A 19,399-nucleotide genomic window follows, 5' to 3' on the forward strand; every position below is an offset into this window, starting at 1 on the left:
CGGGGTGTGTGTGTGTGTCTCTCTCTCTGCAGGCTGGAGGAGCTCATGAGAGACAGACAGTGACAGTGGTGTGTGTGTATGTCCGCAGGCTGGAGGAGCTGATGAGAGACAGACAGTGACCGGGGTGTGTGAGTGTGTCTCTCTCTCTGCAGGCTGGAGGAGATCATGAGAGACAGACAGTGACCGGGGTGTGTGTGTATGTCCGCAGGCTGGAGGAGCTCATGAGAGACAGACAGTGACCGGGGTGTGTGTGTGTGTGTCTCTCTCTCTGCAGGCTGGAGGAGCTCATGAGAGACAGACAGTGACCGGGGTGTGTGTGTGTCCGCAGGCTGGAGGAGCTCATGAGAGACAGACAGTGTGTGTGAGAGACAGACAGTGACAGGGGTGTGTGTCTCTCTGCAGGCTGGAGGAGCTCATGAGAGACAGACAGTGACCGGGGTGTGTGTGTGTGTCTCTCTCTCTGCAGGCTGGAGGAGCTCATGAGAGACAGACAGTGACAGTGGTGTGTGTGTATGTCCGCAGGCTGGAGGAGCTGATGAGAGACAGACAGTGACCGGGGTGTGTGTGTGTGTCTCTCTCTCTGCAGGCTGGAGGAGCTCATGAGAGACAGACAGTGACCGGGGTGTGTGTGTATGTCCGCAGGCTGGAGGAGCTCATGAGAGACAGACAGTGACCGGGGTGTGTGTGTGTGTCTCTGCAGGCTGGAGGAGCTCATGAGAGACAGACAGTGACAGTGGTGTGTGTGTATGTCCGCAGGCTGGAGGAGCTGATGAGAGACAGACAGTGACCGGGGTGTGTGTGTGTGTGTGTCCGCAGGCTGGAGGAGCTCATGAGAGACAGACAGTGACCGGGGTGTGTGTGTCTCTCTCTCTGCAGGCTGGAGGAGCTCATGAGAGACAGACAGTGACCGGTGTGTGTGTGTGTGTGTGTGTGTGTGTCTCTGCAGGCTGGAGGAGCTGATGAGAGACAGACAGTGACCGGGGTGTGTGTGTGTCTCTCTCTCTGCAGGCTGGAGGAGCTCATGAGAGACAGACAGTGACCGGTGTGTGTGTGTGTGTCTCTCTCTCTGCAGGCTGGAGGAGCTCATGAGAGACAGACAGTGTGTGTGAGAGACAGACAGTGACAGGGGTGTGTGTGTCTCTCTGCAGGCTGGAGGAGCTCATGAGAGACAGACAGTGTGTGTGAGAGGCAGACAGTGACCGGGGTGTGTGTGTGTGTGTGTGTGTGTGTGTGTGTGTGTGTGTGTGTGTGTCTCTCTGCAGGCTGGAGGAGCTGATGAGAGACAGACAGTGACCGGGGTGTGTGTGTGTGTGTGTGTGTGTGTGTGTCCGCAGGCTGGAGGAGCTCATGAGAGACAGACAGTGACCGGGGTGTGTGTGTCTCTCTCTCTGCAGGCTGGAGGAGCTCATGAGAGACAGACAGTGACCGGGGTGTGTGTGTGTGTCTCTGCAGGCTGGAGGAGCTCATGAGAGACAGACAGTGACCGGGGTGTGTGTGTGTGTCTCTCTGCAGTCTGGAGGAGCTCATGAGAGACAGACAGTGACAGTGGTGTGTGTGTGTCCGCAGGCTGGAGGAGCTCATGAGAGACAGACAGTGACCGGGGTGTGTGTGTGTGTGTCTCTGCAGGCTGGAGGAGCTCATGAGAGACAGACAGTGACCGGTGTGTGTGTGTGTGTGTGTGTGTGTGTGTGTGTGTGTCTCTGCAGGCTGGAGGAGCTCATGAGAGACAGACAGTGACCGGGGTGTGTGTGTGTGTGTCCGCAGGCTGGAGGAGCTCATGAGAGACAGACAGTGACAGTGGTGTGTGTGTGTGTGTGTCTCCGCAGGCTGGAGGAGCTGATGAGAGACAGACAGTGACCGGGGTGTGTGTGTGTGTGTGTGTGTGTGTGTGTGTGTGTGTGTGTCTCTCTGCAGGCTGGAGGAGCTCATGAGAGACAGACAGTGACCGGGGTGTGTGTGTGTGTGTCTCTCTCTCTGCAGGCTGGAGGAGCTCATGAGAGACAGACAGTGACCGGGGTGTGTGTGTGTCCGCAGGCTGGAGGAGCTCATGAGAGACAGACAGTGTGTGTGAGAGACAGACAGTGACAGGGGTGTGTGTCTCTCTGCAGGCTGGAGGAGCTCATGAGAGACAGACAGTGACCGGGGTGTGTGTGTGTGTCTCTCTCTCTGCAGGCTGGAGGAGCTCATGAGAGACAGACAGTGACAGTGGTGTGTGTGTATGTCCGCAGGCTGGAGGAGCTGATGAGAGACAGACAGTGACCGGGGTGTGTGTGTGTGTCTCTCTCTCTGCAGGCTGGAGGAGCTCATGAGAGACAGACAGTGACCGGGGTGTGTGTGTCTCTCTCTCTGCAGGCTGGAGGAGCTCATGAGAGACAGACAGTGACCGGGGTGTGTGTGTGTGTGTGTGTGTGTGTCTCTGCAGGCTGGAGGAGCTGATGAGAGACAGACAGTGACCGGGGTGTGTGTGTCTCTCTCTGCAGGCTGGAGGAGCTCATGAGAGACAGACAGTGACCGGGGTGTGTGTGTGTGTCTCTCTGCAGTCTGGAGGAGCTCATGAGAGACAGACAGTGACAGTGGTGTGTGTGTGTCCGCAGGCTGGAGGAGCTCATGAGAGACAGACAGTGACCGGGGTGTGTGTGTGTGTGTCTCTGCAGGCTGGAGGAGCTCATGAGAGACAGACAGTGACCGGGGTGTGTGTGTGTGTGTGTGTGTGTGTCTCTGCAGGCTGGAGGAGCTCATGAGAGACAGACAGTGACCGGGGTGTGTGTGTGTGTGTCCGCAGGCTGGAGGAGCTCATGAGAGACAGACAGTGACAGTGGTGTGTGTGTGTGTGTGTCTCCGCAGGCTGGAGGAGCTGATGAGAGACAGACAGTGACCGGGGTGTGTGTGTGTGTGTGTGTGTGTGTGTGTGTGTGTGTCTCTCTGCAGGCTGGAGGAGCTCATGAGAGACAGACAGTGACCGGGGTGTGTGTGTGTGTCTCTCTCTCTGCAGGCTGGAGGAGCTCATGAGAGACAGACAGTGACCGGGGTGTGTGTGTGTCCGCAGGCTGGAGGAGCTCATGAGAGACAGACAGTGTGTGTGAGAGACAGACAGTGACAGGGGTGTGTGTCTCTCTGCAGGCTGGAGGAGCTCATGAGAGACAGACAGTGACCGGGGTGTGTGTGTGTGTCTCTCTCTCTGCAGGCTGGAGGAGCTCATGAGAGACAGACAGTGACAGTGGTGTGTGTGTATGTCCGCAGGCTGGAGGAGCTGATGAGAGACAGACAGTGACCGGGGTGTGTGTGTGTGTCTCTCTCTCTGCAGGCTGGAGGAGCTCATGAGAGACAGACAGTGACCGGGGTGTGTGTGTATGTCCGCAGGCTGGAGGAGCTCATGAGAGACAGACAGTGACCGGGGTGTGTGTGTGTGTGTCTCTGCAGGCTGGAGGAGCTCATGAGAGACAGACAGTGACCGGGGTGTGTGTGTGTGTGTGTGTGTGTGTGTGTGTGTCTCTGCAGGCTGGAGGAGCTCATGAGAGACAGACAGTGACCGGGGTGTGTGTGTGTGTGTCCGCAGGCTGGAGGAGCTCATGAGAGACAGACAGTGACAGTGGTGTGTGTGTGTGTGTGTCTCCGCAGGCTGGAGGAGCTGATGAGAGACAGACAGTGACCGGGGTGTGTGTGTGTGTGTGTGTGTGTGTGTGTGTGTGTGTGTGTCTCTCTGCAGGCTGGAGGAGCTCATGAGAGACAGACAGTGACCGGGGTGTGTGTGTGTGTGTCTCTCTCTCTGCAGGCTGGAGGAGCTCATGAGAGACAGACAGTGACCGGGGTGTGTGTGTGTCCGCAGGCTGGAGGAGCTCATGAGAGACAGACAGTGTGTGTGAGAGACAGACAGTGACAGGGGTGTGTGTCTCTCTGCAGGCTGGAGGAGCTCATGAGAGACAGACAGTGACCGGGGTGTGTGTGTGTGTCTCTCTCTCTGCAGGCTGGAGGAGCTCATGAGAGACAGACAGTGACAGTGGTGTGTGTGTATGTCCGCAGGCTGGAGGAGCTGATGAGAGACAGACAGTGACCGGGGTGTGTGTGTGTGTCTCTCTCTCTGCAGGCTGGAGGAGCTCATGAGAGACAGACAGTGACCGGGGTGTGTGTGTCTCTCTCTCTGCAGGCTGGAGGAGCTCATGAGAGACAGACAGTGACCGGGGTGTGTGTGTGTGTGTGTGTGTCTCTGCAGGCTGGAGGAGCTGATGAGAGACAGACAGTGACCGGGGTGTGTGTGTCTCTCTCTGCAGGCTGGAGGAGCTCATGAGAGACAGACAGTGACCGGGGTGTGTGTGTGTGTCTCTCTGCAGTCTGGAGGAGCTCATGAGAGACAGACAGTGACAGTGGTGTGTGTGTGTCCGCAGGCTGGAGGAGCTCATGAGAGACAGACAGTGACCGGGGTGTGTGTGTGTGTGTCTCTGCAGGCTGGAGGAGCTCATGAGAGACAGACAGTGACCGGGTGTGTGTGTGTGTGTGTGTGTGTGTCTCTGCAGGCTGGAGGAGCTCATGAGAGACAGACAGTGACCGGGGTGTGTGTGTGTGTGTCCGCAGGCTGGAGGAGCTCATGAGAGACAGACAGTGACAGTGGTGTGTGTGTGTGTGTGTCTCCGCAGGCTGGAGGAGCTGATGAGAGACAGACAGTGACCGGGTGTGTGTGTGTGTGTGTGTGTGTGTGTGTGTGTGTGTGTGTGTGTCTCTCTGCAGGCTGGAGGAGCTCATGAGAGACAGACAGTGACCGGGGTGTGTGTGTGTGTCTCTCTCTCTGCAGGCTGGAGGAGCTCATGAGAGACAGACAGTGACCGGGGTGTGTGTGTGTCCGCAGGCTGGAGGAGCTCATGAGAGACAGACAGTGTGTGTGAGAGACAGACAGTGACAGGGGTGTGTGTCTCTCTGCAGGCTGGAGGAGCTCATGAGAGACAGACAGTGACCGGGGTGTGTGTGTGTGTCTCTCTCTCTGCAGGCTGGAGGAGCTCATGAGAGACAGACAGTGACAGTGGTGTGTGTGTATGTCCGCAGGCTGGAGGAGCTGATGAGAGACAGACAGTGACCGGGGTGTGTGTGTGTGTCTCTCTCTCTGCAGGCTGGAGGAGCTCATGAGAGACAGACAGTGACCGGGGTGTGTGTGTATGTCCGCAGGCTGGAGGAGCTCATGAGAGACAGACAGTGACCGGGGTGTGTGTGTGTGTGTCTCTCTCTCTGCAGGCTGGAGGAGCTCATGAGAGACAGACAGTGACCGGGGTGTGTGTGTGTCCGCAGGCTGGAGGAGCTCATGAGAGACAGACAGTGTGTGTGAGAGACAGACAGTGACAGGGGTGTGTGTCTCTCTGCAGGCTGGAGGAGCTCATGAGAGACAGACAGTGACCGGGGTGTGTGTGTGTGTCTCTCTCTCTGCAGGCTGGAGGAGCTCATGAGAGACAGACAGTGACAGTGGTGTGTGTGTATGTCCGCAGGCTGGAGGAGCTGATGAGAGAGACAGTGACCGGGGTGTGTGTGTGTGTCTCTCTCTCTGCAGGCTGGAGGAGCTCATGAGAGACAGACAGTGACCGGGGTGTGTGTGTATGTCCGCAGGCTGGAGGAGCTCATGAGAGACAGACAGTGACCGGGGTGTGTGTGTGTGTCTCTGCAGGCTGGAGGAGCTCATGAGAGACAGACAGTGACAGTGGTGTGTGTGTATGTCCGCAGGCTGGAGGAGCTGATGAGAGACAGACAGTGACCGGGGTGTGTGTGTGTGTGTGTCCGCAGGCTGGAGGAGCTCATGAGAGACAGACAGTGACAGGGGTGTGTGTGTCTCTCTCTCTGCAGGCTGGAGGAGCTCATGAGAGACAGACAGTGACCGGTGTGTGTGTGTGTGTGTGTGTGTGTGTCTCTGCAGGCTGGAGGAGCTGATGAGAGACAGACAGTGACCGGGGTGTGTGTGTGTGTCTCTCTCTGCAGGCTGGAGGAGCTCATGAGAGACAGACAGTGACCGGTGTGTGTGTGTGTCTCTCTCTGCAGGCTGGAGGAGCTCATGAGAGACAGACAGTGACCGGGGTGTGTGTGTGTGTGTCTCTGCGGGCTGGAGGAGCTCATGAGAGACAGACAGTGTGTGTGAGAGACAGACAGTGACCGGGGTGTGTGTGTCTCTCTCTCTGCAGGCTGGAGGAGCTCATGAGAGACAGACAGTGACCGGTGTGTGTGTGTGTCTCTCTCTGCAGGCTGGAGGAGCTCATGAGAGACAGACAGTGACCGGGGTGTGTGTGTGTGTGTCTCTGCGGGCTGGAGGAGCTCATGAGAGACAGACAGTGTGTGTGAGAGACAGACAGTGACCGGGGTGTGTGTGTCTCTCTCTCTGCAGGCTGGAGGAGCTCATGAGGGTCAAGCAGCAGGAGCGGATGGAGAGGGAGAGGGAGGCGGAGCTGGAACGGGAGAAGCAGCGCCGGAAGCAGGGACAGGAGCTGCTCCAGGTGCGCCAGCGCCTGCAGGAGGAGGAGATGAGGAAGCTGGCTGAGGAGCGGCGCAGGGAGAAGCTGGAGGACCGGCTGGCCAGGTCAGCGCTCCGGGTTCCACAGCGTCCGATCCGATCCGCTCCGCTCCGGGTTCTACAGCGTCAGGCCGCGTCATGCCGCGGGGCGGTCCGATCCGCTCCGATCCACTCCGCTCCGGTCCGCTCCGGGTTCTACAGCGTCAGGCTGCGTCACGCTGCGGGGGGCAGTCCGATCCGCTCCGATCCGCTCCGGTCCGCTCCGGGTTCTACAGCGTCAGGCCGCGTCACACTGCGGGGACGGTCCGGTCCGCTCCGCTCCGGTCCCCTCCGGGTTCTACAGCGTCAGGCCGCGTCATGTCGTGGGGCGGTCCGATCCGCTCCGATCCGATCCGCTCCGGGTTCTACAGCGTCAGGCCACGTCACGCCGCGGGGCGGTCCGATCCGCTCCGATCCGCTCCGATCCGCTCCGGGTTCTACAGCGTCGGGCGGTCCGATCCGCTCTGATCCGCTGCGATCCGCTCCGGGTTCTACAGTGTCAGGCCACGTCACGCCGCGGGGCGGTCCGATCCGCTCCGATCCGCTCCGGGTTCTACAGCGTCGGGCGGTCCGATCCGCTCCGGGTTCTACAGCGTCAGGCCACGTCACGCCGCGGGGCGGTCCGATCCGCTCCGATCCGCTCTGGCTTCTACAGCGTCAGGCCGCGTCACACTGCGGGGCGGTCCGATCTGCTCCAGGTTCTACAGCGTCAGGCTGAGTCACACTGCAGGGCGGTCCGATCCGCTCCAGGTTCTACAGCGTCAGGCCGAGTCACACTGCAGGGCGGTCCGATCCGCTCCGGGTTCTACAGTATATTTCCCTGAAGAAATAAGTACTGTACCTTTAATCCGAAATGATCTCAAAGCTCTGCGTGTAAGAGTGTGTAGCAGTGTGGTGTGTAACGGTGTAGTCGTGTGGTGTGTAACGGTGTAGCAGTGTGGTGTGTGGTCCTGTCTGTGTGTAACCGTGTTTGCTCTGCAGGCAGCGGGTTCGAGAGAAGATTGCGCGGGACAAGGCAGAGAGAGCCCAGAAAGTGAGTGACTGACTACTCAGCCCTGGAGACACCTCTGGCCCGCTCTCACTCTCTGTGTCTCCTGTCTGTGCTCTCCTCTCTCCTCTTTCTCTCTCTGTGTCTCCTGTCTGTGCTCTCCTCTCTCCTCTTTCTCTCTCTGTGTCTCCTGTCTGCGCTCTCCTCTCTCTCTGTCTCTCCTCTCAGTCCTGCCCTCTCTCCCCTGTGTCTCCTGTCTGTGCTCTCTTCTCAGTCCTGCCTTCTCTACCCTGTGTCTCCTGTCTGTGCTCTCCTCTCAGTCCTGCCCTCTCTCCCCTGTGTCTCCTGTCTGTCCTGCCTTCTCTCCCCTGTGTCTCCTGTCTGTGCTCTCCTCTCTCTCTGTCTCTCCTCTCAGTCCTGCCCTCTCTCCCCTGTGTCTCCTGTCTGTGCTCTCCTCTCCTCTCAGTCCTGCCCTCTCTCCCCTGTGTCTCCTGTCTGCGCTCTCCTCTCTCTCTGTCTCTCCTCTCAGTCCTGCCCTCTCTCCCCTGTCTCCTGTCTGCGCTCTCCTCTCTCTCTGTCTCTCCTCTCAGTCCTGCCTTCTCTCCCCTGTGTCTCCTGTCTGCGCTCTCCTCTCTCTCTGTCTCTCCTCTCAGTCCTGCCCTCTCTCCCCTGTGTCTCCTGTTTGCGCTCTCCTCTCTCTCTGTCTCTCCTCTCAGTCCTGCCCTCTCTCCCCTGTGTCTCCTGTCTGTCCTGCCTTCTCTCCCCTGTGTCTCCTGTCTGTGCTCTCCTCTCTCTCTGTCTCTCCTCTCAGTCCTGCCCTCTCTCCCCTGTGTCTCCTGTCTGTGCTCTCCTCTCCTCTCAGTCCTGCCCTCTCTCCCCTGTGTCTCCTGTCTGTGCTCTCCTCTCTCTCTGTCTCTCCTCTCAGTCCTGCCCTCTCTCCCCTGTGTCTCCTGTCTGCGCTCTCCTCTCTCTTTGTCTCTCCTCTCAGTCCTGCCTTCTCTCCCCTATGTCTCCTGTCTGCGCTCTCCTCTCTCTCTGTCTCTCCTCTCAGTCCTGCCCTCTCTCCCCTGTGTCTCCTGTCTGTGCTCTTCTCTCAGTCCTGCCTTCTCTCCCCTATGTCTCCTGTCTGCGCTCTCCTCTCTCTCTGTCTCTCCTCTCAGTCCTGCCCTCTCTCCCCTGTGTCTCCTGTTTGCGCTCTCCTCTCTCTCTGTCTCTCCTCTCAGTCCTGCCTTCTCTCCCCTGTGTCTCCTGTCTGTGCTCTCCTCTCAGTCCTGCCCTCTCTCCCCTGTGTCTCCTGTCTGTGCTCCCCTCTCTCTGTCTGTGGGTCCCCAGTGTTTGTGCACATGGTGCTGACCCCCCTCGCTCCCTCTCTCTCTCAGTTTGGAGGGGGTTCTGGGGGCGCTGTGCCCTCCTCTCCCCCCACAGAGGCCTCCCCCTCCTGTCCCTCAGCTAGTCAGGCGCCTGCTCCTGCGAAGAAAGAGTACGACGAGTGTCGCATTCAGGTAGGGCTCTTTCTGTGCTGCTCCGTAGTCCTGGCTGTCGGCTCGTCTGTGTCTCCTGTCCTCTGATGCTGCCAGCTCGTCTGTGTCTCCTGTCCTCTGAACCTGTCTGTCAGCTCGTCTGTGTCTCCTATCCTCTGAACCTGTATGTCAGCTCGTCTGTGTCTCCTCTCCTCTGAACCTGTCTGTCAGCTCGTCTGTGTCTCCTCTCCTCTGATCCTGTCTGTCAGCTCGTCTGTTTCTCCTGTCTGTGTCTCCTGTCCTCTGAATCTGTCAGCTCGTCTGTGTCTCCTGTCCTCTGATCCTGTATGTGTTTGTGTCTCCTGTCCTCTGATCCTGTCTGTCTCCTGTCCTCTGAACCTGTCAGCTCGTCTGTGTCTCCTGTCCTCTGATCCTGTATGTGTTTGTGTCTCCTGTCCTCTCACCCTGTCTGTCTGTGTCTGTTCTCCTCTGATCCTGTCTGTGTTTGTGTCTCCTGTCCTCTCACCCTGTCTGTCTGTGTCTGTTGTCCTCTGATCCTGTCTGTGTTTGTGTCTCCTGTCCTCTCACCCTGTCTGTCTGTGTCTCCTGTCCTCTCACCCTGTCTGTCTGTGTCTGTTGTCCTCTGATCCTGTCTGTGTTTGTGTCTCCTGTCCTCTCACCCTGTCTGTCTGTGTCTGTTGTCCTCTGATCCTGTCTGTGTTTGTGTCTCCTGTCCTCTCACCCTGTCTGTCTGTGTCTGTTGTCCTCTGATCCTGTCTGTTTGTGACTCCTGTCCTCTGACCCTGTCTGACCCCTGACCCCGTGTCCGTAGGTGCGCCTGCTGGACGGCTCGGCCCTGACCGCGGTCTTCAAGGCGCAGGAGCCGCTGGCCGCGGTGCGCGTGTACGTGCAGCTGAACGGGGGGGCGGGGCCGGAGGACTTCCTCCTGCTGACCCCCTACCCCCGGCGCGTCTTCACCGAGGACGACATGGAGAAGCCCCTGCGCGAGCTGGGTACGGCACTCTCCCTGAACACCGCGCCCACGCTCCCCGCTCTCCCTGAACACCGCGCCCACGCTCCCCGCTCTCCCTGAACACCGCACACACCCCGAACACCGCGCCCACGCTCCCCGCTCTCCCTGAACACCGCAGCCTGAACACCGCGCCCACGCTCCCCGCTCTCCCTGAACACCGCACGCAGCCTGAACACCGCGCCCACGCTCCACACTCTCCCTGAACACCGCACGCACCCCGAACACCGCGCCCACGCTCCCCGCTCTCCCTGAACACCGCAGCCTGAACACCGCGCCCACGCTCCCCGCTCTCCCTGAACACCGCACACACCCAGAACACCGCAGCCTGAACACCGCGCCCACGCTCCCTGCTCTCCCTGAACACCGCACGCACCCCGAACACCGCAGTCTGAACACCGCGCCCACGCTCCACACCCTCCCTGAACACCGCGCCCACGCTCCCCGCTCTCCCTGAACACCGCACGCACCCCGAACACCGCAGTCTGAACACCGCGCCCACGCTCCACACCCTCCCTGAACACCGCGCCCACGCTCCCCGCTCTCCCTGAACACCGCACGCACCCCGAACACCGCAGCCTGAACACCGTGCCCACACTCCACACTCTCCCTGAACACCGCGCCCACGCTCCCCGCTCTCCCCGAACACCGCGCCCACGCTCCCCGCTCTCCCTGAACACCGCAGCCTGAACACCGCGCCCACGCTCCCCGCTCTCCCTGAACACCGCACGCAGCCTGAACACCGCGCCCACGCTCCACACTCTCCCTGAACACCGCACGCACCCCGAACACCGCGCCCACGCTCCCCGCTCTCCCTGAACACCGCAGCCTGAACACCGCGCCCACGCTCCCCGCTCTCCCTGAACACCGCACACACCCAGAACACCGCAGCCTGAACACCGCGCCCACGCTCCCTGCTCTCCCTGAACACCGCACGCACCCCGAACACCGCAGTCTGAACACCGCGCCCACGCTCCACACCCTCCCTGAACACCGCGCCCACGCTCCCCGCTCTCCCTGAACACCGCACGCACCCCGAACACCGCAGTCTGAACACCGCGCCCACGCTCCACACCCTCCCTGAACACCGCGCCCACGCTCCCCGCTCTCCCTGAACACCGCACGCACCCCGAACACCGCAGCCTGAACACCGTGCCCACACTCCACACTCTCCCTGAACACCGCGCCCACGCTCCCCGCTCTCCCTGAACACCGCGCCCACGCTCCACGCTCTCCCTGAACACCGCAGCCTGAACACCGTGCCCGCGCTCCACACTCTTCCTGAACACCGCACACACCCCGAACACCGCAGCCTGAACACCGCGCCCACGCGCCACACTCTCCCTGAACACCGCACACACCCCGAACACGGCAGCCTGAACACCGCGCCCGCGCTCCACACTCTCCCTGAACACCGCACACACCCCGAACACCGCTGCCTGAACACCGCGCCCACACTCCACACTCTCCCTGAACACCTCCGACACTCACACCTCGCACACATCCCGAACACGGCAGCCTGAACACCGCGCCCATACTCCACACTCTCCCTGAACAGCACAGATACTCCCTCCACACACACCCTGAATATGCAGCCTGAACACCTTGCGTACACTCCACACACACTTTGAATACCACTTATACTCCCTCCACACACACTCACTCCACAAACACACTCCCCACACACACTGTGCACACCCCTGTCACCCCCCCCCCCCACACTGTGCACACCCCTGTCACCCCCCCACACTGTGCACACCCTCAGAGATGGTTTCTCTCTCTGCCCTGCAGGTCTGGTTCCCTCTGCTGTCCTGATTGTGGCCAAGAAATAAGACCAGGAACTGTGGGGGGGGGGGACTCCTGCGCCCAGAACCCCCCTCCTGCCCCCCCCCCCGGACCCCGACCCCTTTCCCCTTTCCTGGGGACAGGAGCCGGGCTGGAGGACACCGCCAGACTGCCTCCCGGCCAGCTGCGCTGGTCCGGCTGCCGAAGAACCGAGCGGATCAGAACCGAGGACGGGCTGGATCCGGGGCTGTGGAGTGGACCAGGGTTCTACACGGCACCGGGCCCGGTGGGGCTGGAGAAACAGCTGACAGGCCCGCTTGTCCGGATTCTGCTCGCTGGTGCCAGGAAGCAGAGAGAGAGAGACCACCTGCACCAGACAGTGGTGCCCGTCCCAGCCCTGGCACAGCTGGAGTGTGGGGGGGGGGTGTGTGTGTGTTTGTGTGTGAGTGAGTGGGTTTTTGAGAATGTGAGTGGGTGTGTATTGAGAGTGGGTGTGTATTGAAAGTGGGTGTGTATTGTGAGTGTGTGAGAAAGTGGGTGTGTATTGTGAGAGTGGGAGTGTATTGAGAGTGTGTGTGTGAGTGAGAGTGGGTGTGTGTGAGTGTGTATTGAGACTGGGTGTGTATTGTGAGAGAGTGGGTGTGTATTGTGAGAGTGGGAGTATATTGAGAGTGTGTGGGTGTGTGAGTGAGAGTGGGTGTGTATTGTGTGGGTGTGGGTGTATTGTGAGTGTGTGAGTGAGAGTGGGTGTGTATTGTGAGTGTGAGTGAGAGTGGGTGTGTAATGTGTGGGTGTATTGTGAGTGTGTGAGTGAGAGTGGGTGTGGAGTGTGTGGGTGTGTATTGTGAGAGAGTGGGTGTGTATTGTGAGTGTGTGAGTGGGTGTGGAGTGTGTGGGTGTGTATTGTGAGAGAGTGGGTGTGTATTGTGAGTGTGTGAGTGGGTGTGGAGTGTGTGGGTGTGTATTGTGAGAGAGTGGGTGTGTACTGTGAGTGTGTGAGTGGGTGTGGAGTGTGTGGGTGTGTATTGTGAGAGAGTGGGTGTGTATTGTGAGTGTGTGGGTGTGTATTGTGAGTGTGAGTGAGAGTGGGTGTGTATTGTGAGTGTGTGGGTGTGTGAGACTGGGAGTGATTTCCACTTCCAGATCTGGCAGATATTCCAGTCAAGCGGCTCATTAGCTCCATTAGCCCTGTGGAAGAGCAGCAGGTTTCGGGGTCCCCAGACCCAGGCTGGGGGAACGCTCTAGGATCCTGTGGCGGGGTCGGGCTGTCCCGATCCAGGCAGGCAGGCACGGCGGGAAGCTCGGGTGACAGCCAGCGGATCCGGACCGAGAGGGGCTTCAGCTCGGAAACGTACAGAAGCCCCCCCTGTGGCGAAATCCACACCCAGGACGCGCCGGCAACGTTGTGTTCCCGTTTCCTCACCCTGCTGCCGAGACGGAACCTGTCTGGGCCGTGCCAGCCCGGGAAGTTCTTCTGGGAAAGGACTAGACGGGCCCTGGTGCTTTGAGCCCCCAATCTGACCTGTCCTGTATGGGAAACTTAGCAGCCCGGACCACCTCCGGTCTGGGACAAATTGGTCCATTTATAAACTCTTATCACTTGGATGAGATAGGGGTGAGACACGGACAGGTGTATTTGTTGCATTTTTGTTGTATTAAAAAAAAGAAAGAAAAGTTTGTTCTGCGTTATATCATGTCTGTGGTTGTTTTAAGTCGGGAGGTGGGGGAAAACCCCAGTCCTGAATTGGCCAGGTCCGTTTCGGGTTTTCACTCCACCCGGGCCAATTCAGTGCCTCGGAAGGCAGATTCGCCTTCGGATAGGCTGCTGACCGCGAGGAGCCTCTAAAACCCGGCACCGGAGCGCTGGACTTCCACCCCCTCCCTGAACGTGGCGGCCAGCAGAGTGTGGACAGGACTGGGGAAGGAAAAGTCATCGGGCATAATCATGGACAGGACGACAGGACTAGTTTCAATGAAAGTTTCTTTTATTGATTTTTTTCCATGAATTATTGGGCTCTGCTGCAGGAACTCACAGGCTGCAACATGAAATACTTTCATCCTCCTGCAGTGAGGTCCTCCTGTTAGTACAGGGACACCCCCTGTACCTCATTTTGAGCCGATTTTTACAAAAGGGCTGTCCAGTCCTGGTCCAGGAGGGGTCAGTGTGTCTGCGGCAGCGGTGTCCAGTCCCGGTCCAGGAGGGGTCAGTGTGTCTGCAGCAGGGCTGTCCAGTCCTGGTCCAGGAGGGGTCAGTGTGACTGCGGCAGCGGTGTCCAGTCCTGGTCCAGGAGGGGTCAGTGTGTCTGCGGCAGCAGTGTCCGGTCCTGGTCCTGGAGGGGTCAGTGTGTCTGCGGCAGCGGTGTCCGGTCCTGGTCCAGGAGGGGGTCAGTGTGTCTGCAGCAGGGCTGTCCAGTCCTGGTCCTGGAGGGGTCAGTGTGTCTGCGGCAGGGGTGTCCAGTCCTGCTCCAGGAGGGGTCAGTGTGTCTGCGGCAGGGGTGTCCAGTCCTGCTCCAGGAGGGGTCAGTGTGTCTGCAGCAGGGGTGTCCAGTCCCGGTCCTGGAGGGGTCAGTGTGTCTGCAGCAGGGCTGTCCGGTCCCGGTCCAGGAGGGGTCAGTGTGTCTGCAGCAGGGGTGTCCGGTCCCGGTCCAGGAGGGGTCAGTGTGTCTGCAGCAGGGGTGTCCGGTCCCGGTCCAGGAGGGGTCAGTGTGTCTGCAGCAGGGGTGTCCAGTCCTGGTCCAGGAGGGGTCAGTGTGTCCGCAGCAGTGGTGTCCAGTCCTGGTCCAGGAAGGGGCGCGGTCCCGGTCCACTCCGTGCACCATTCCCTGCCGGATCGTCACGATTTCCTCGGATGCCTCATTATCGGGTCAGCGATCACCACAACCCCCCACGCCACCAAGCCTGAAGAAATCACACAAGCACAGAGTGGGTCAGCGCGGGCTCAAGCTGAAAAATAACTGCTAAATATCTTCACAGCGAGCGCACAGCCTCCTGAACGTCTCCGCGGCCCTCATCCTGGACACTGGAAGAATTCCCGGATATCAAGCCTCATGTACTGAGTGCAGTCTGGAGAGCATGACATCTCCGTTAGACAACAGTGAAAGAGGAAGAAGCAGAGGTTCATTCCACACTGAAAAGAGAAGGGGTGGCTCCACAGCCAAAACACTGATTCTTTTCAGCGTCGAATAAACAGTGATCATTCTGCACCAGCAGCCCCACCTGGGAGACACACAGTGTTCATTCTGCACCAGCAGCCCCCACCTGGGAGACACACAGTGCTCATTCTGCACCAGCAGCCCCCACCTGGGAGACGCACAGTGATCATTCTGCACCAGCAGCCCCCACCTGGGAGACACACAGTGCTCATTCTGCACCAGCAGCCCCCACTGGGGAGACGCACAGTGATCATTCTGCACCAGCAGCCCCACCTGGGAGACGCACAGTGATCTTTCTGCACCAGCAGCCCCACCTGGGAGACACACAGTGGTCATTCTGCACCAGCAGCCCCACCTGGGAGACACACAGTGTTCATTCTGCACCAGCAGCCCCCACTGGGGAGACGCACAGTGATCATTCTGCACCAGCAGCCCCACCTGGGAGACGCACAGTGCTCATTCTGCACCAGCAGCCCCCACCTGGGAGACACACAGTGATCATTCTGCACCAGCAGCCCCACCTGGGAGACACACAGTGATCATTCTGCACCAGCAGCCCCACCTGGGAGATGCACAGTGTTCATTCTGCACCAGCAGCCCCCACCTGAGAGACGCACAGTGTTCATTCTGCCCCAGCGGCCCCCCACTACACAACAGATCAGAGGGAGGAGAGAGAAACTGCTTCACCTGGTGAATTCAGGATCACGACATCAAGAGACGCCCGGCTGTCAAGCCCAGAGGGGAGGGGTACAGCCACGACAGGGGATTAACACCCTTACTCGAACAGCCCGGGCTCGTGAAAGGCGGCAGTATTCACTCCATTGAGTGACCGGCTACTCTTCCTAGTCACCCCCGGTCTCTCACAGAGACCGGACCTTTCCTTAAAACCTTTTATCCGAACAATAACAAACCAAAAACCCACTCACTGGCCCCGAAGACGATCTGGGCCACGACCCCAATGGAGGCCGGCCGGCCTCCCCCCAGGAACCGGCGGGTGGCTGCGACGACCATGCCGCCGGCCGACACCAGCCCCGAGCCGCACACAGCCCGGCAGCCCCAGCAGTCCCCGAACATGGGGGCGGGGGTTTTGTCCGGCAACTCATAAATCCTCGGAGGCATGAGGAGAGAGCGTACTGTTTTTAACCAGAAAAAAAAACAGGACTTGTCTTTCAAACAAACGTCCCCAGAGCAGTCACGACCTCCCGCTAACCGTCCCAGTCCATTGCAAATGGCTTTTAACCTCCTTCCCCGGAAGACGTTCCAGCAAAGCAAAGCAAAAAAAAACACACCTCACTCCCCGGAAGTTGTCTACCAGGAGCGTCTCCGTTATGTGTCCGTGTGCACACGTGTGGCAACTCGACATTGGTTCCGCCGCATCGGAATAGGGGGCGATTCTTAAAAGTCAGTAATAATAATAATAATTGCTTACACTTATATAGCGCTTTTCAGGACACTCCACTCAAAGCGCTTTACAGGTAATGGGGACTCCCCTCCACCACCACCAAACGGTCTCCGCCTTTTTATTAAAAACAAACACCAACAAACTTAATCAATATATGTTTATCTGAATCACGACTATTATCTAATTAATCGGATTGTTTTTCTTTCTGCGCAGCCAAAGAAGAGTTTTTTAACTGAAACGCCCCGTGGAAATACAGTGCCTTAATCACCGAGATCTTATGCAGATTCAATACAGAGCACGATCATGCGATGATCACGATCTTTAGGGATGAAAACCACGCAAGACAGTCATCATTTATTATTTATTCCTAATTTACTGCGTAAAGGCAGTTCAGATTTACAGACATCAGAAACAAATGCGATGTTTGCAAATGACAAAATACATCCGATATTTACAGAGCCAGTACACAGCACAGAGATGCTGGATCTTTTCAGGACAGGGTACCCAGAGGAGAGATCCAGCAGCGCTGGAGGTTGAGAAGCAAAACTGGAAAAAAATGAATTTGCTATCCGTGGGTTTACGTAGTCAGCACTGTCTGGGGCTAAAGGTCACTTTCAACAGAACCAATTCAGTCCTTAACTGGTTTACCTAACTGGGAGCTGTCCTGCTGAGACACCGGGCGAGTCTGCAGCTGTCCTGGGAGAGGACTTGGGCACCCTGCAGTCCAGTGACCTTCACTCCAGGGTTGTACAGGTGACCCGCAGCCCTGAGCACAGGCAGTGGGGACAGCGGGGACAGAGACCCGGTGCTGCTTCAAAAGAGGTCGGTACCAGTCCGGGCTGGAATGGAAACTGGGAAACCGGAGCTCCCCGAACAGGAGCCAGTATCTGCTCTCAGCCAGTGCTAGAGATGGAGGGAGGAGAGAGTTAAAGGGAGAGACGGAGAGGGTGATGGAGGCAGGGGGGGGAGAGATGGAGGGAGGAAAGCAGAGGAGAAGGGGAGAGAGGGAAGCGAGGAATGGGGGAACAACAGAGGAGAGGAGATTGAGAACTGCGGTTCTTCGTTGCTTTATCACGGTGCCCCCTCCTCGGCGTCGGCCAGGCACCCGTCCTGTATCCCCGACCAGCCGACGGACGCTCCCGGCCGCCCCCCCGCCTGGCCGCGGGAGGAACTGGGGGGGCGGGGCGGCGCCCTACTTTCCGAACCGCCGCGCGACGTTGTCGTTGGTCTCCGCGGCCTCCTTCAGCACCTGCAGCTCCAGCGCGTTCCTCCGCCGCGTCTCCTGCAGCCTCACGGGGTTCGACTCCGGCAGGTTCTGACGGCAAAGAAGCGCAGACGGAAATCACGAGGGGAAGGCAAGACTCCCGTTCCACAGCAGCCCGATCCACTCCAGGTTTTACACTGCTGTCAATCAGACTCCCATTCCACATCAGCCTGATCCACTCCAGGTTTTACACTGCTGTCAATCAGACTCCCATTCCACATCAGTCTGAGCCACTCCAGGTTTTACACTGTTGTCAATCAGACTCCCATTCCACATCAGACTGATCCACTCCAGGTTTTACACTGTTGTCAATCAGACTCCCATTCCACATCAGCCTGATCCACTCCAGGTTTTACACTGTTGTCAATCAGACTCCCATTCCACATCAGTCTGATCCACTCCAGGTTTTACACTGTTGTCAATCAGACTCCCATTGCCCTGCAGCCCGATCCACTCCAGAGTTTACTCGGTGACAATCAAATCCCAGTTGCACAGCAGTTGGATACACACACGTTTCTACAGCAGAGTCAGCGTGTGAAAAACCTGAAGTGGATCAGAGCGCTGTGGAATTGGAGGCTAATAGGGTGTAACTACTAATTATCTGTCTAGTAATTATATAGACGTGTGTAATCTTTTATTTTTATAATTTTTACTAAATGTATGAAGAATTTACAAATACAAATACAACCAGAGGATCAATATAGGTACATGAAAACAAACACAAACAGAAAAATAAACAATTAACCGCCAGAGGTAATAGGTAAATTATGTGATTAAATTGTATTTCTTACATATATCATATGTTTTCCGTGCTTTATTATTTCTCACATTTTTAATAGAATTATAGGGGTGTGTAATCTTGGTCTCCGTCTAGCAGGTTTCTACACTGTTACAAAGCGACCAACCTGGATCAAGGGTAGATTCAGGCGACAGGTTTAAGTGTGGAGCGGAGAGGTCATCTAGAACAGAAATCTGAGAACCCTCAGCGCTGACGGACCCGAACTCCCCGAAACGCACAAACCCCAGCCGACACCGGGTAAACGCGTTAATAAAGAAACTATCAAGTGCAAAGGCAAGTTAACATTTGACATATGCAAAAAAAAAATAATAATAATTTGGTTATATAATTTACTTCATCATCTCTGGCAGTGAATTGCTTGTTTTTCCTGATGGTGTCTTTTTTCTCTTGTACTGGTTTCGGCTCCGCTAGTTGTATTTGGAAATTCTTTATGCATTTAATTAATTTTTTGTTTTTTAAAAAAAGACCCAGCCAGCTTCGGCACTCTAACGCAGCGTCTTGCTTAGGGGTGTTTTGTTTTTCTGGTGTTGTTCAGAAAAAGGGGCACACACTCAAGCCAGCGGCCCTTGCCTTCAAGATCTCTCTCCTGCGGTTCTCTCCGGGGGCGGTCACCATCCACAAGCCGACGGCCGTGCCCATCGCCCCCGCGACCAGCCCCGTGTAGATAATCCACTTGCTGCTCATGACTACAGATGCGGAGGAAACTCCAGGCAGGCAGTCGGCGCGGACAGCCCGGCTAAGGACCGGGGGAGCCGCGGTGCACCGTGGGACAGCAGGGCGAGCGGCTGTCCGCCCTGCAGCTGCGCAGAGGCGACCTCTCTCCGCGCAGGCGTTTGGGCTGCGACTCTAAAACGGAACCGTTTCTTTCCCGAAAGAAAAAGCTTTCTCTTATCCCCGCGATCGAGTACATCCGCGATCAAATGCAAATCAGAACGGCCCCATTTTACGTTTTTTTGTAATCGTCCGAGCTCTTGTTAAAACCCAGGTTCTAGGATCAAATAA

The 19,399-nt window shown here is 57.7% G+C and overlaps 3 protein-coding genes across 5 annotated transcripts in view; 1 reads left to right on the forward strand and 2 right to left on the reverse strand.

The window, feature by feature from the left end:
- ubxn1 (UBX domain protein 1) overlaps nt 1–13,457 on the forward strand; it is a 21,130-nt gene extending 7,673 nt beyond the window's left edge. For all 3 annotated transcript variants that reach the window (XM_069180261.1, XM_069180263.1, XM_069180262.1), the window contains exons 6-10: nt 6,353–6,544; nt 7,499–7,550; nt 8,885–9,007; nt 9,798–9,978; nt 11,787–13,457. In XM_069180261.1, the coding sequence (XP_069036362.1) occupies nt 6,353–6,544; nt 7,499–7,550; nt 8,885–9,007; nt 9,798–9,978; nt 11,787–11,827 (589 nt within the window). In that variant the 3' untranslated portion in view covers nt 11,828–13,457. The remainder of the gene's footprint in view (nt 1–6,352; nt 6,545–7,498; nt 7,551–8,884; nt 9,008–9,797; nt 9,979–11,786) is intronic.
- Nucleotides 13,458–13,744: 287 nt separating this feature from the next.
- Nucleotides 13,745–16,205, reverse strand: LOC138224024 (distal membrane-arm assembly complex protein 1). The gene is made up of 2 exons (XM_069180264.1): nt 15,859–16,205; nt 13,745–14,678 (listed from the first exon to the last, which is right to left on the reverse strand). Exons 1-2 carry the CDS (start codon nt 16,049–16,051, stop codon nt 14,614–14,616), a joined length of 258 nt encoding a protein of 85 aa, XP_069036365.1. The 5' UTR covers nt 16,052–16,205; the 3' UTR covers nt 13,745–14,613.
- A 476-nt stretch (nt 16,206–16,681) lies between these two features.
- Nucleotides 16,682–19,171, reverse strand: uqcc3 (ubiquinol-cytochrome c reductase complex assembly factor 3). Its single transcript, XM_015339719.2, has 2 exons — nt 18,968–19,171; nt 16,682–17,649 (listed from the first exon to the last, which is right to left on the reverse strand). Exons 1-2 carry the CDS (start codon nt 19,079–19,081, stop codon nt 17,527–17,529), a joined length of 237 nt encoding a protein of 78 aa, XP_015195205.1. The 5' UTR covers nt 19,082–19,171; the 3' UTR covers nt 16,682–17,526.
- Between the last annotated feature and the right edge of the window lie 228 nt (nt 19,172–19,399).

Source organism: Lepisosteus oculatus, chromosome 18 (genome assembly GCF_040954835.1).
Source record: "Lepisosteus oculatus isolate fLepOcu1 chromosome 18, fLepOcu1.hap2, whole genome shotgun sequence".
NCBI lineage: Eukaryota > Metazoa > Chordata > Actinopteri > Semionotiformes > Lepisosteidae > Lepisosteus > Lepisosteus oculatus.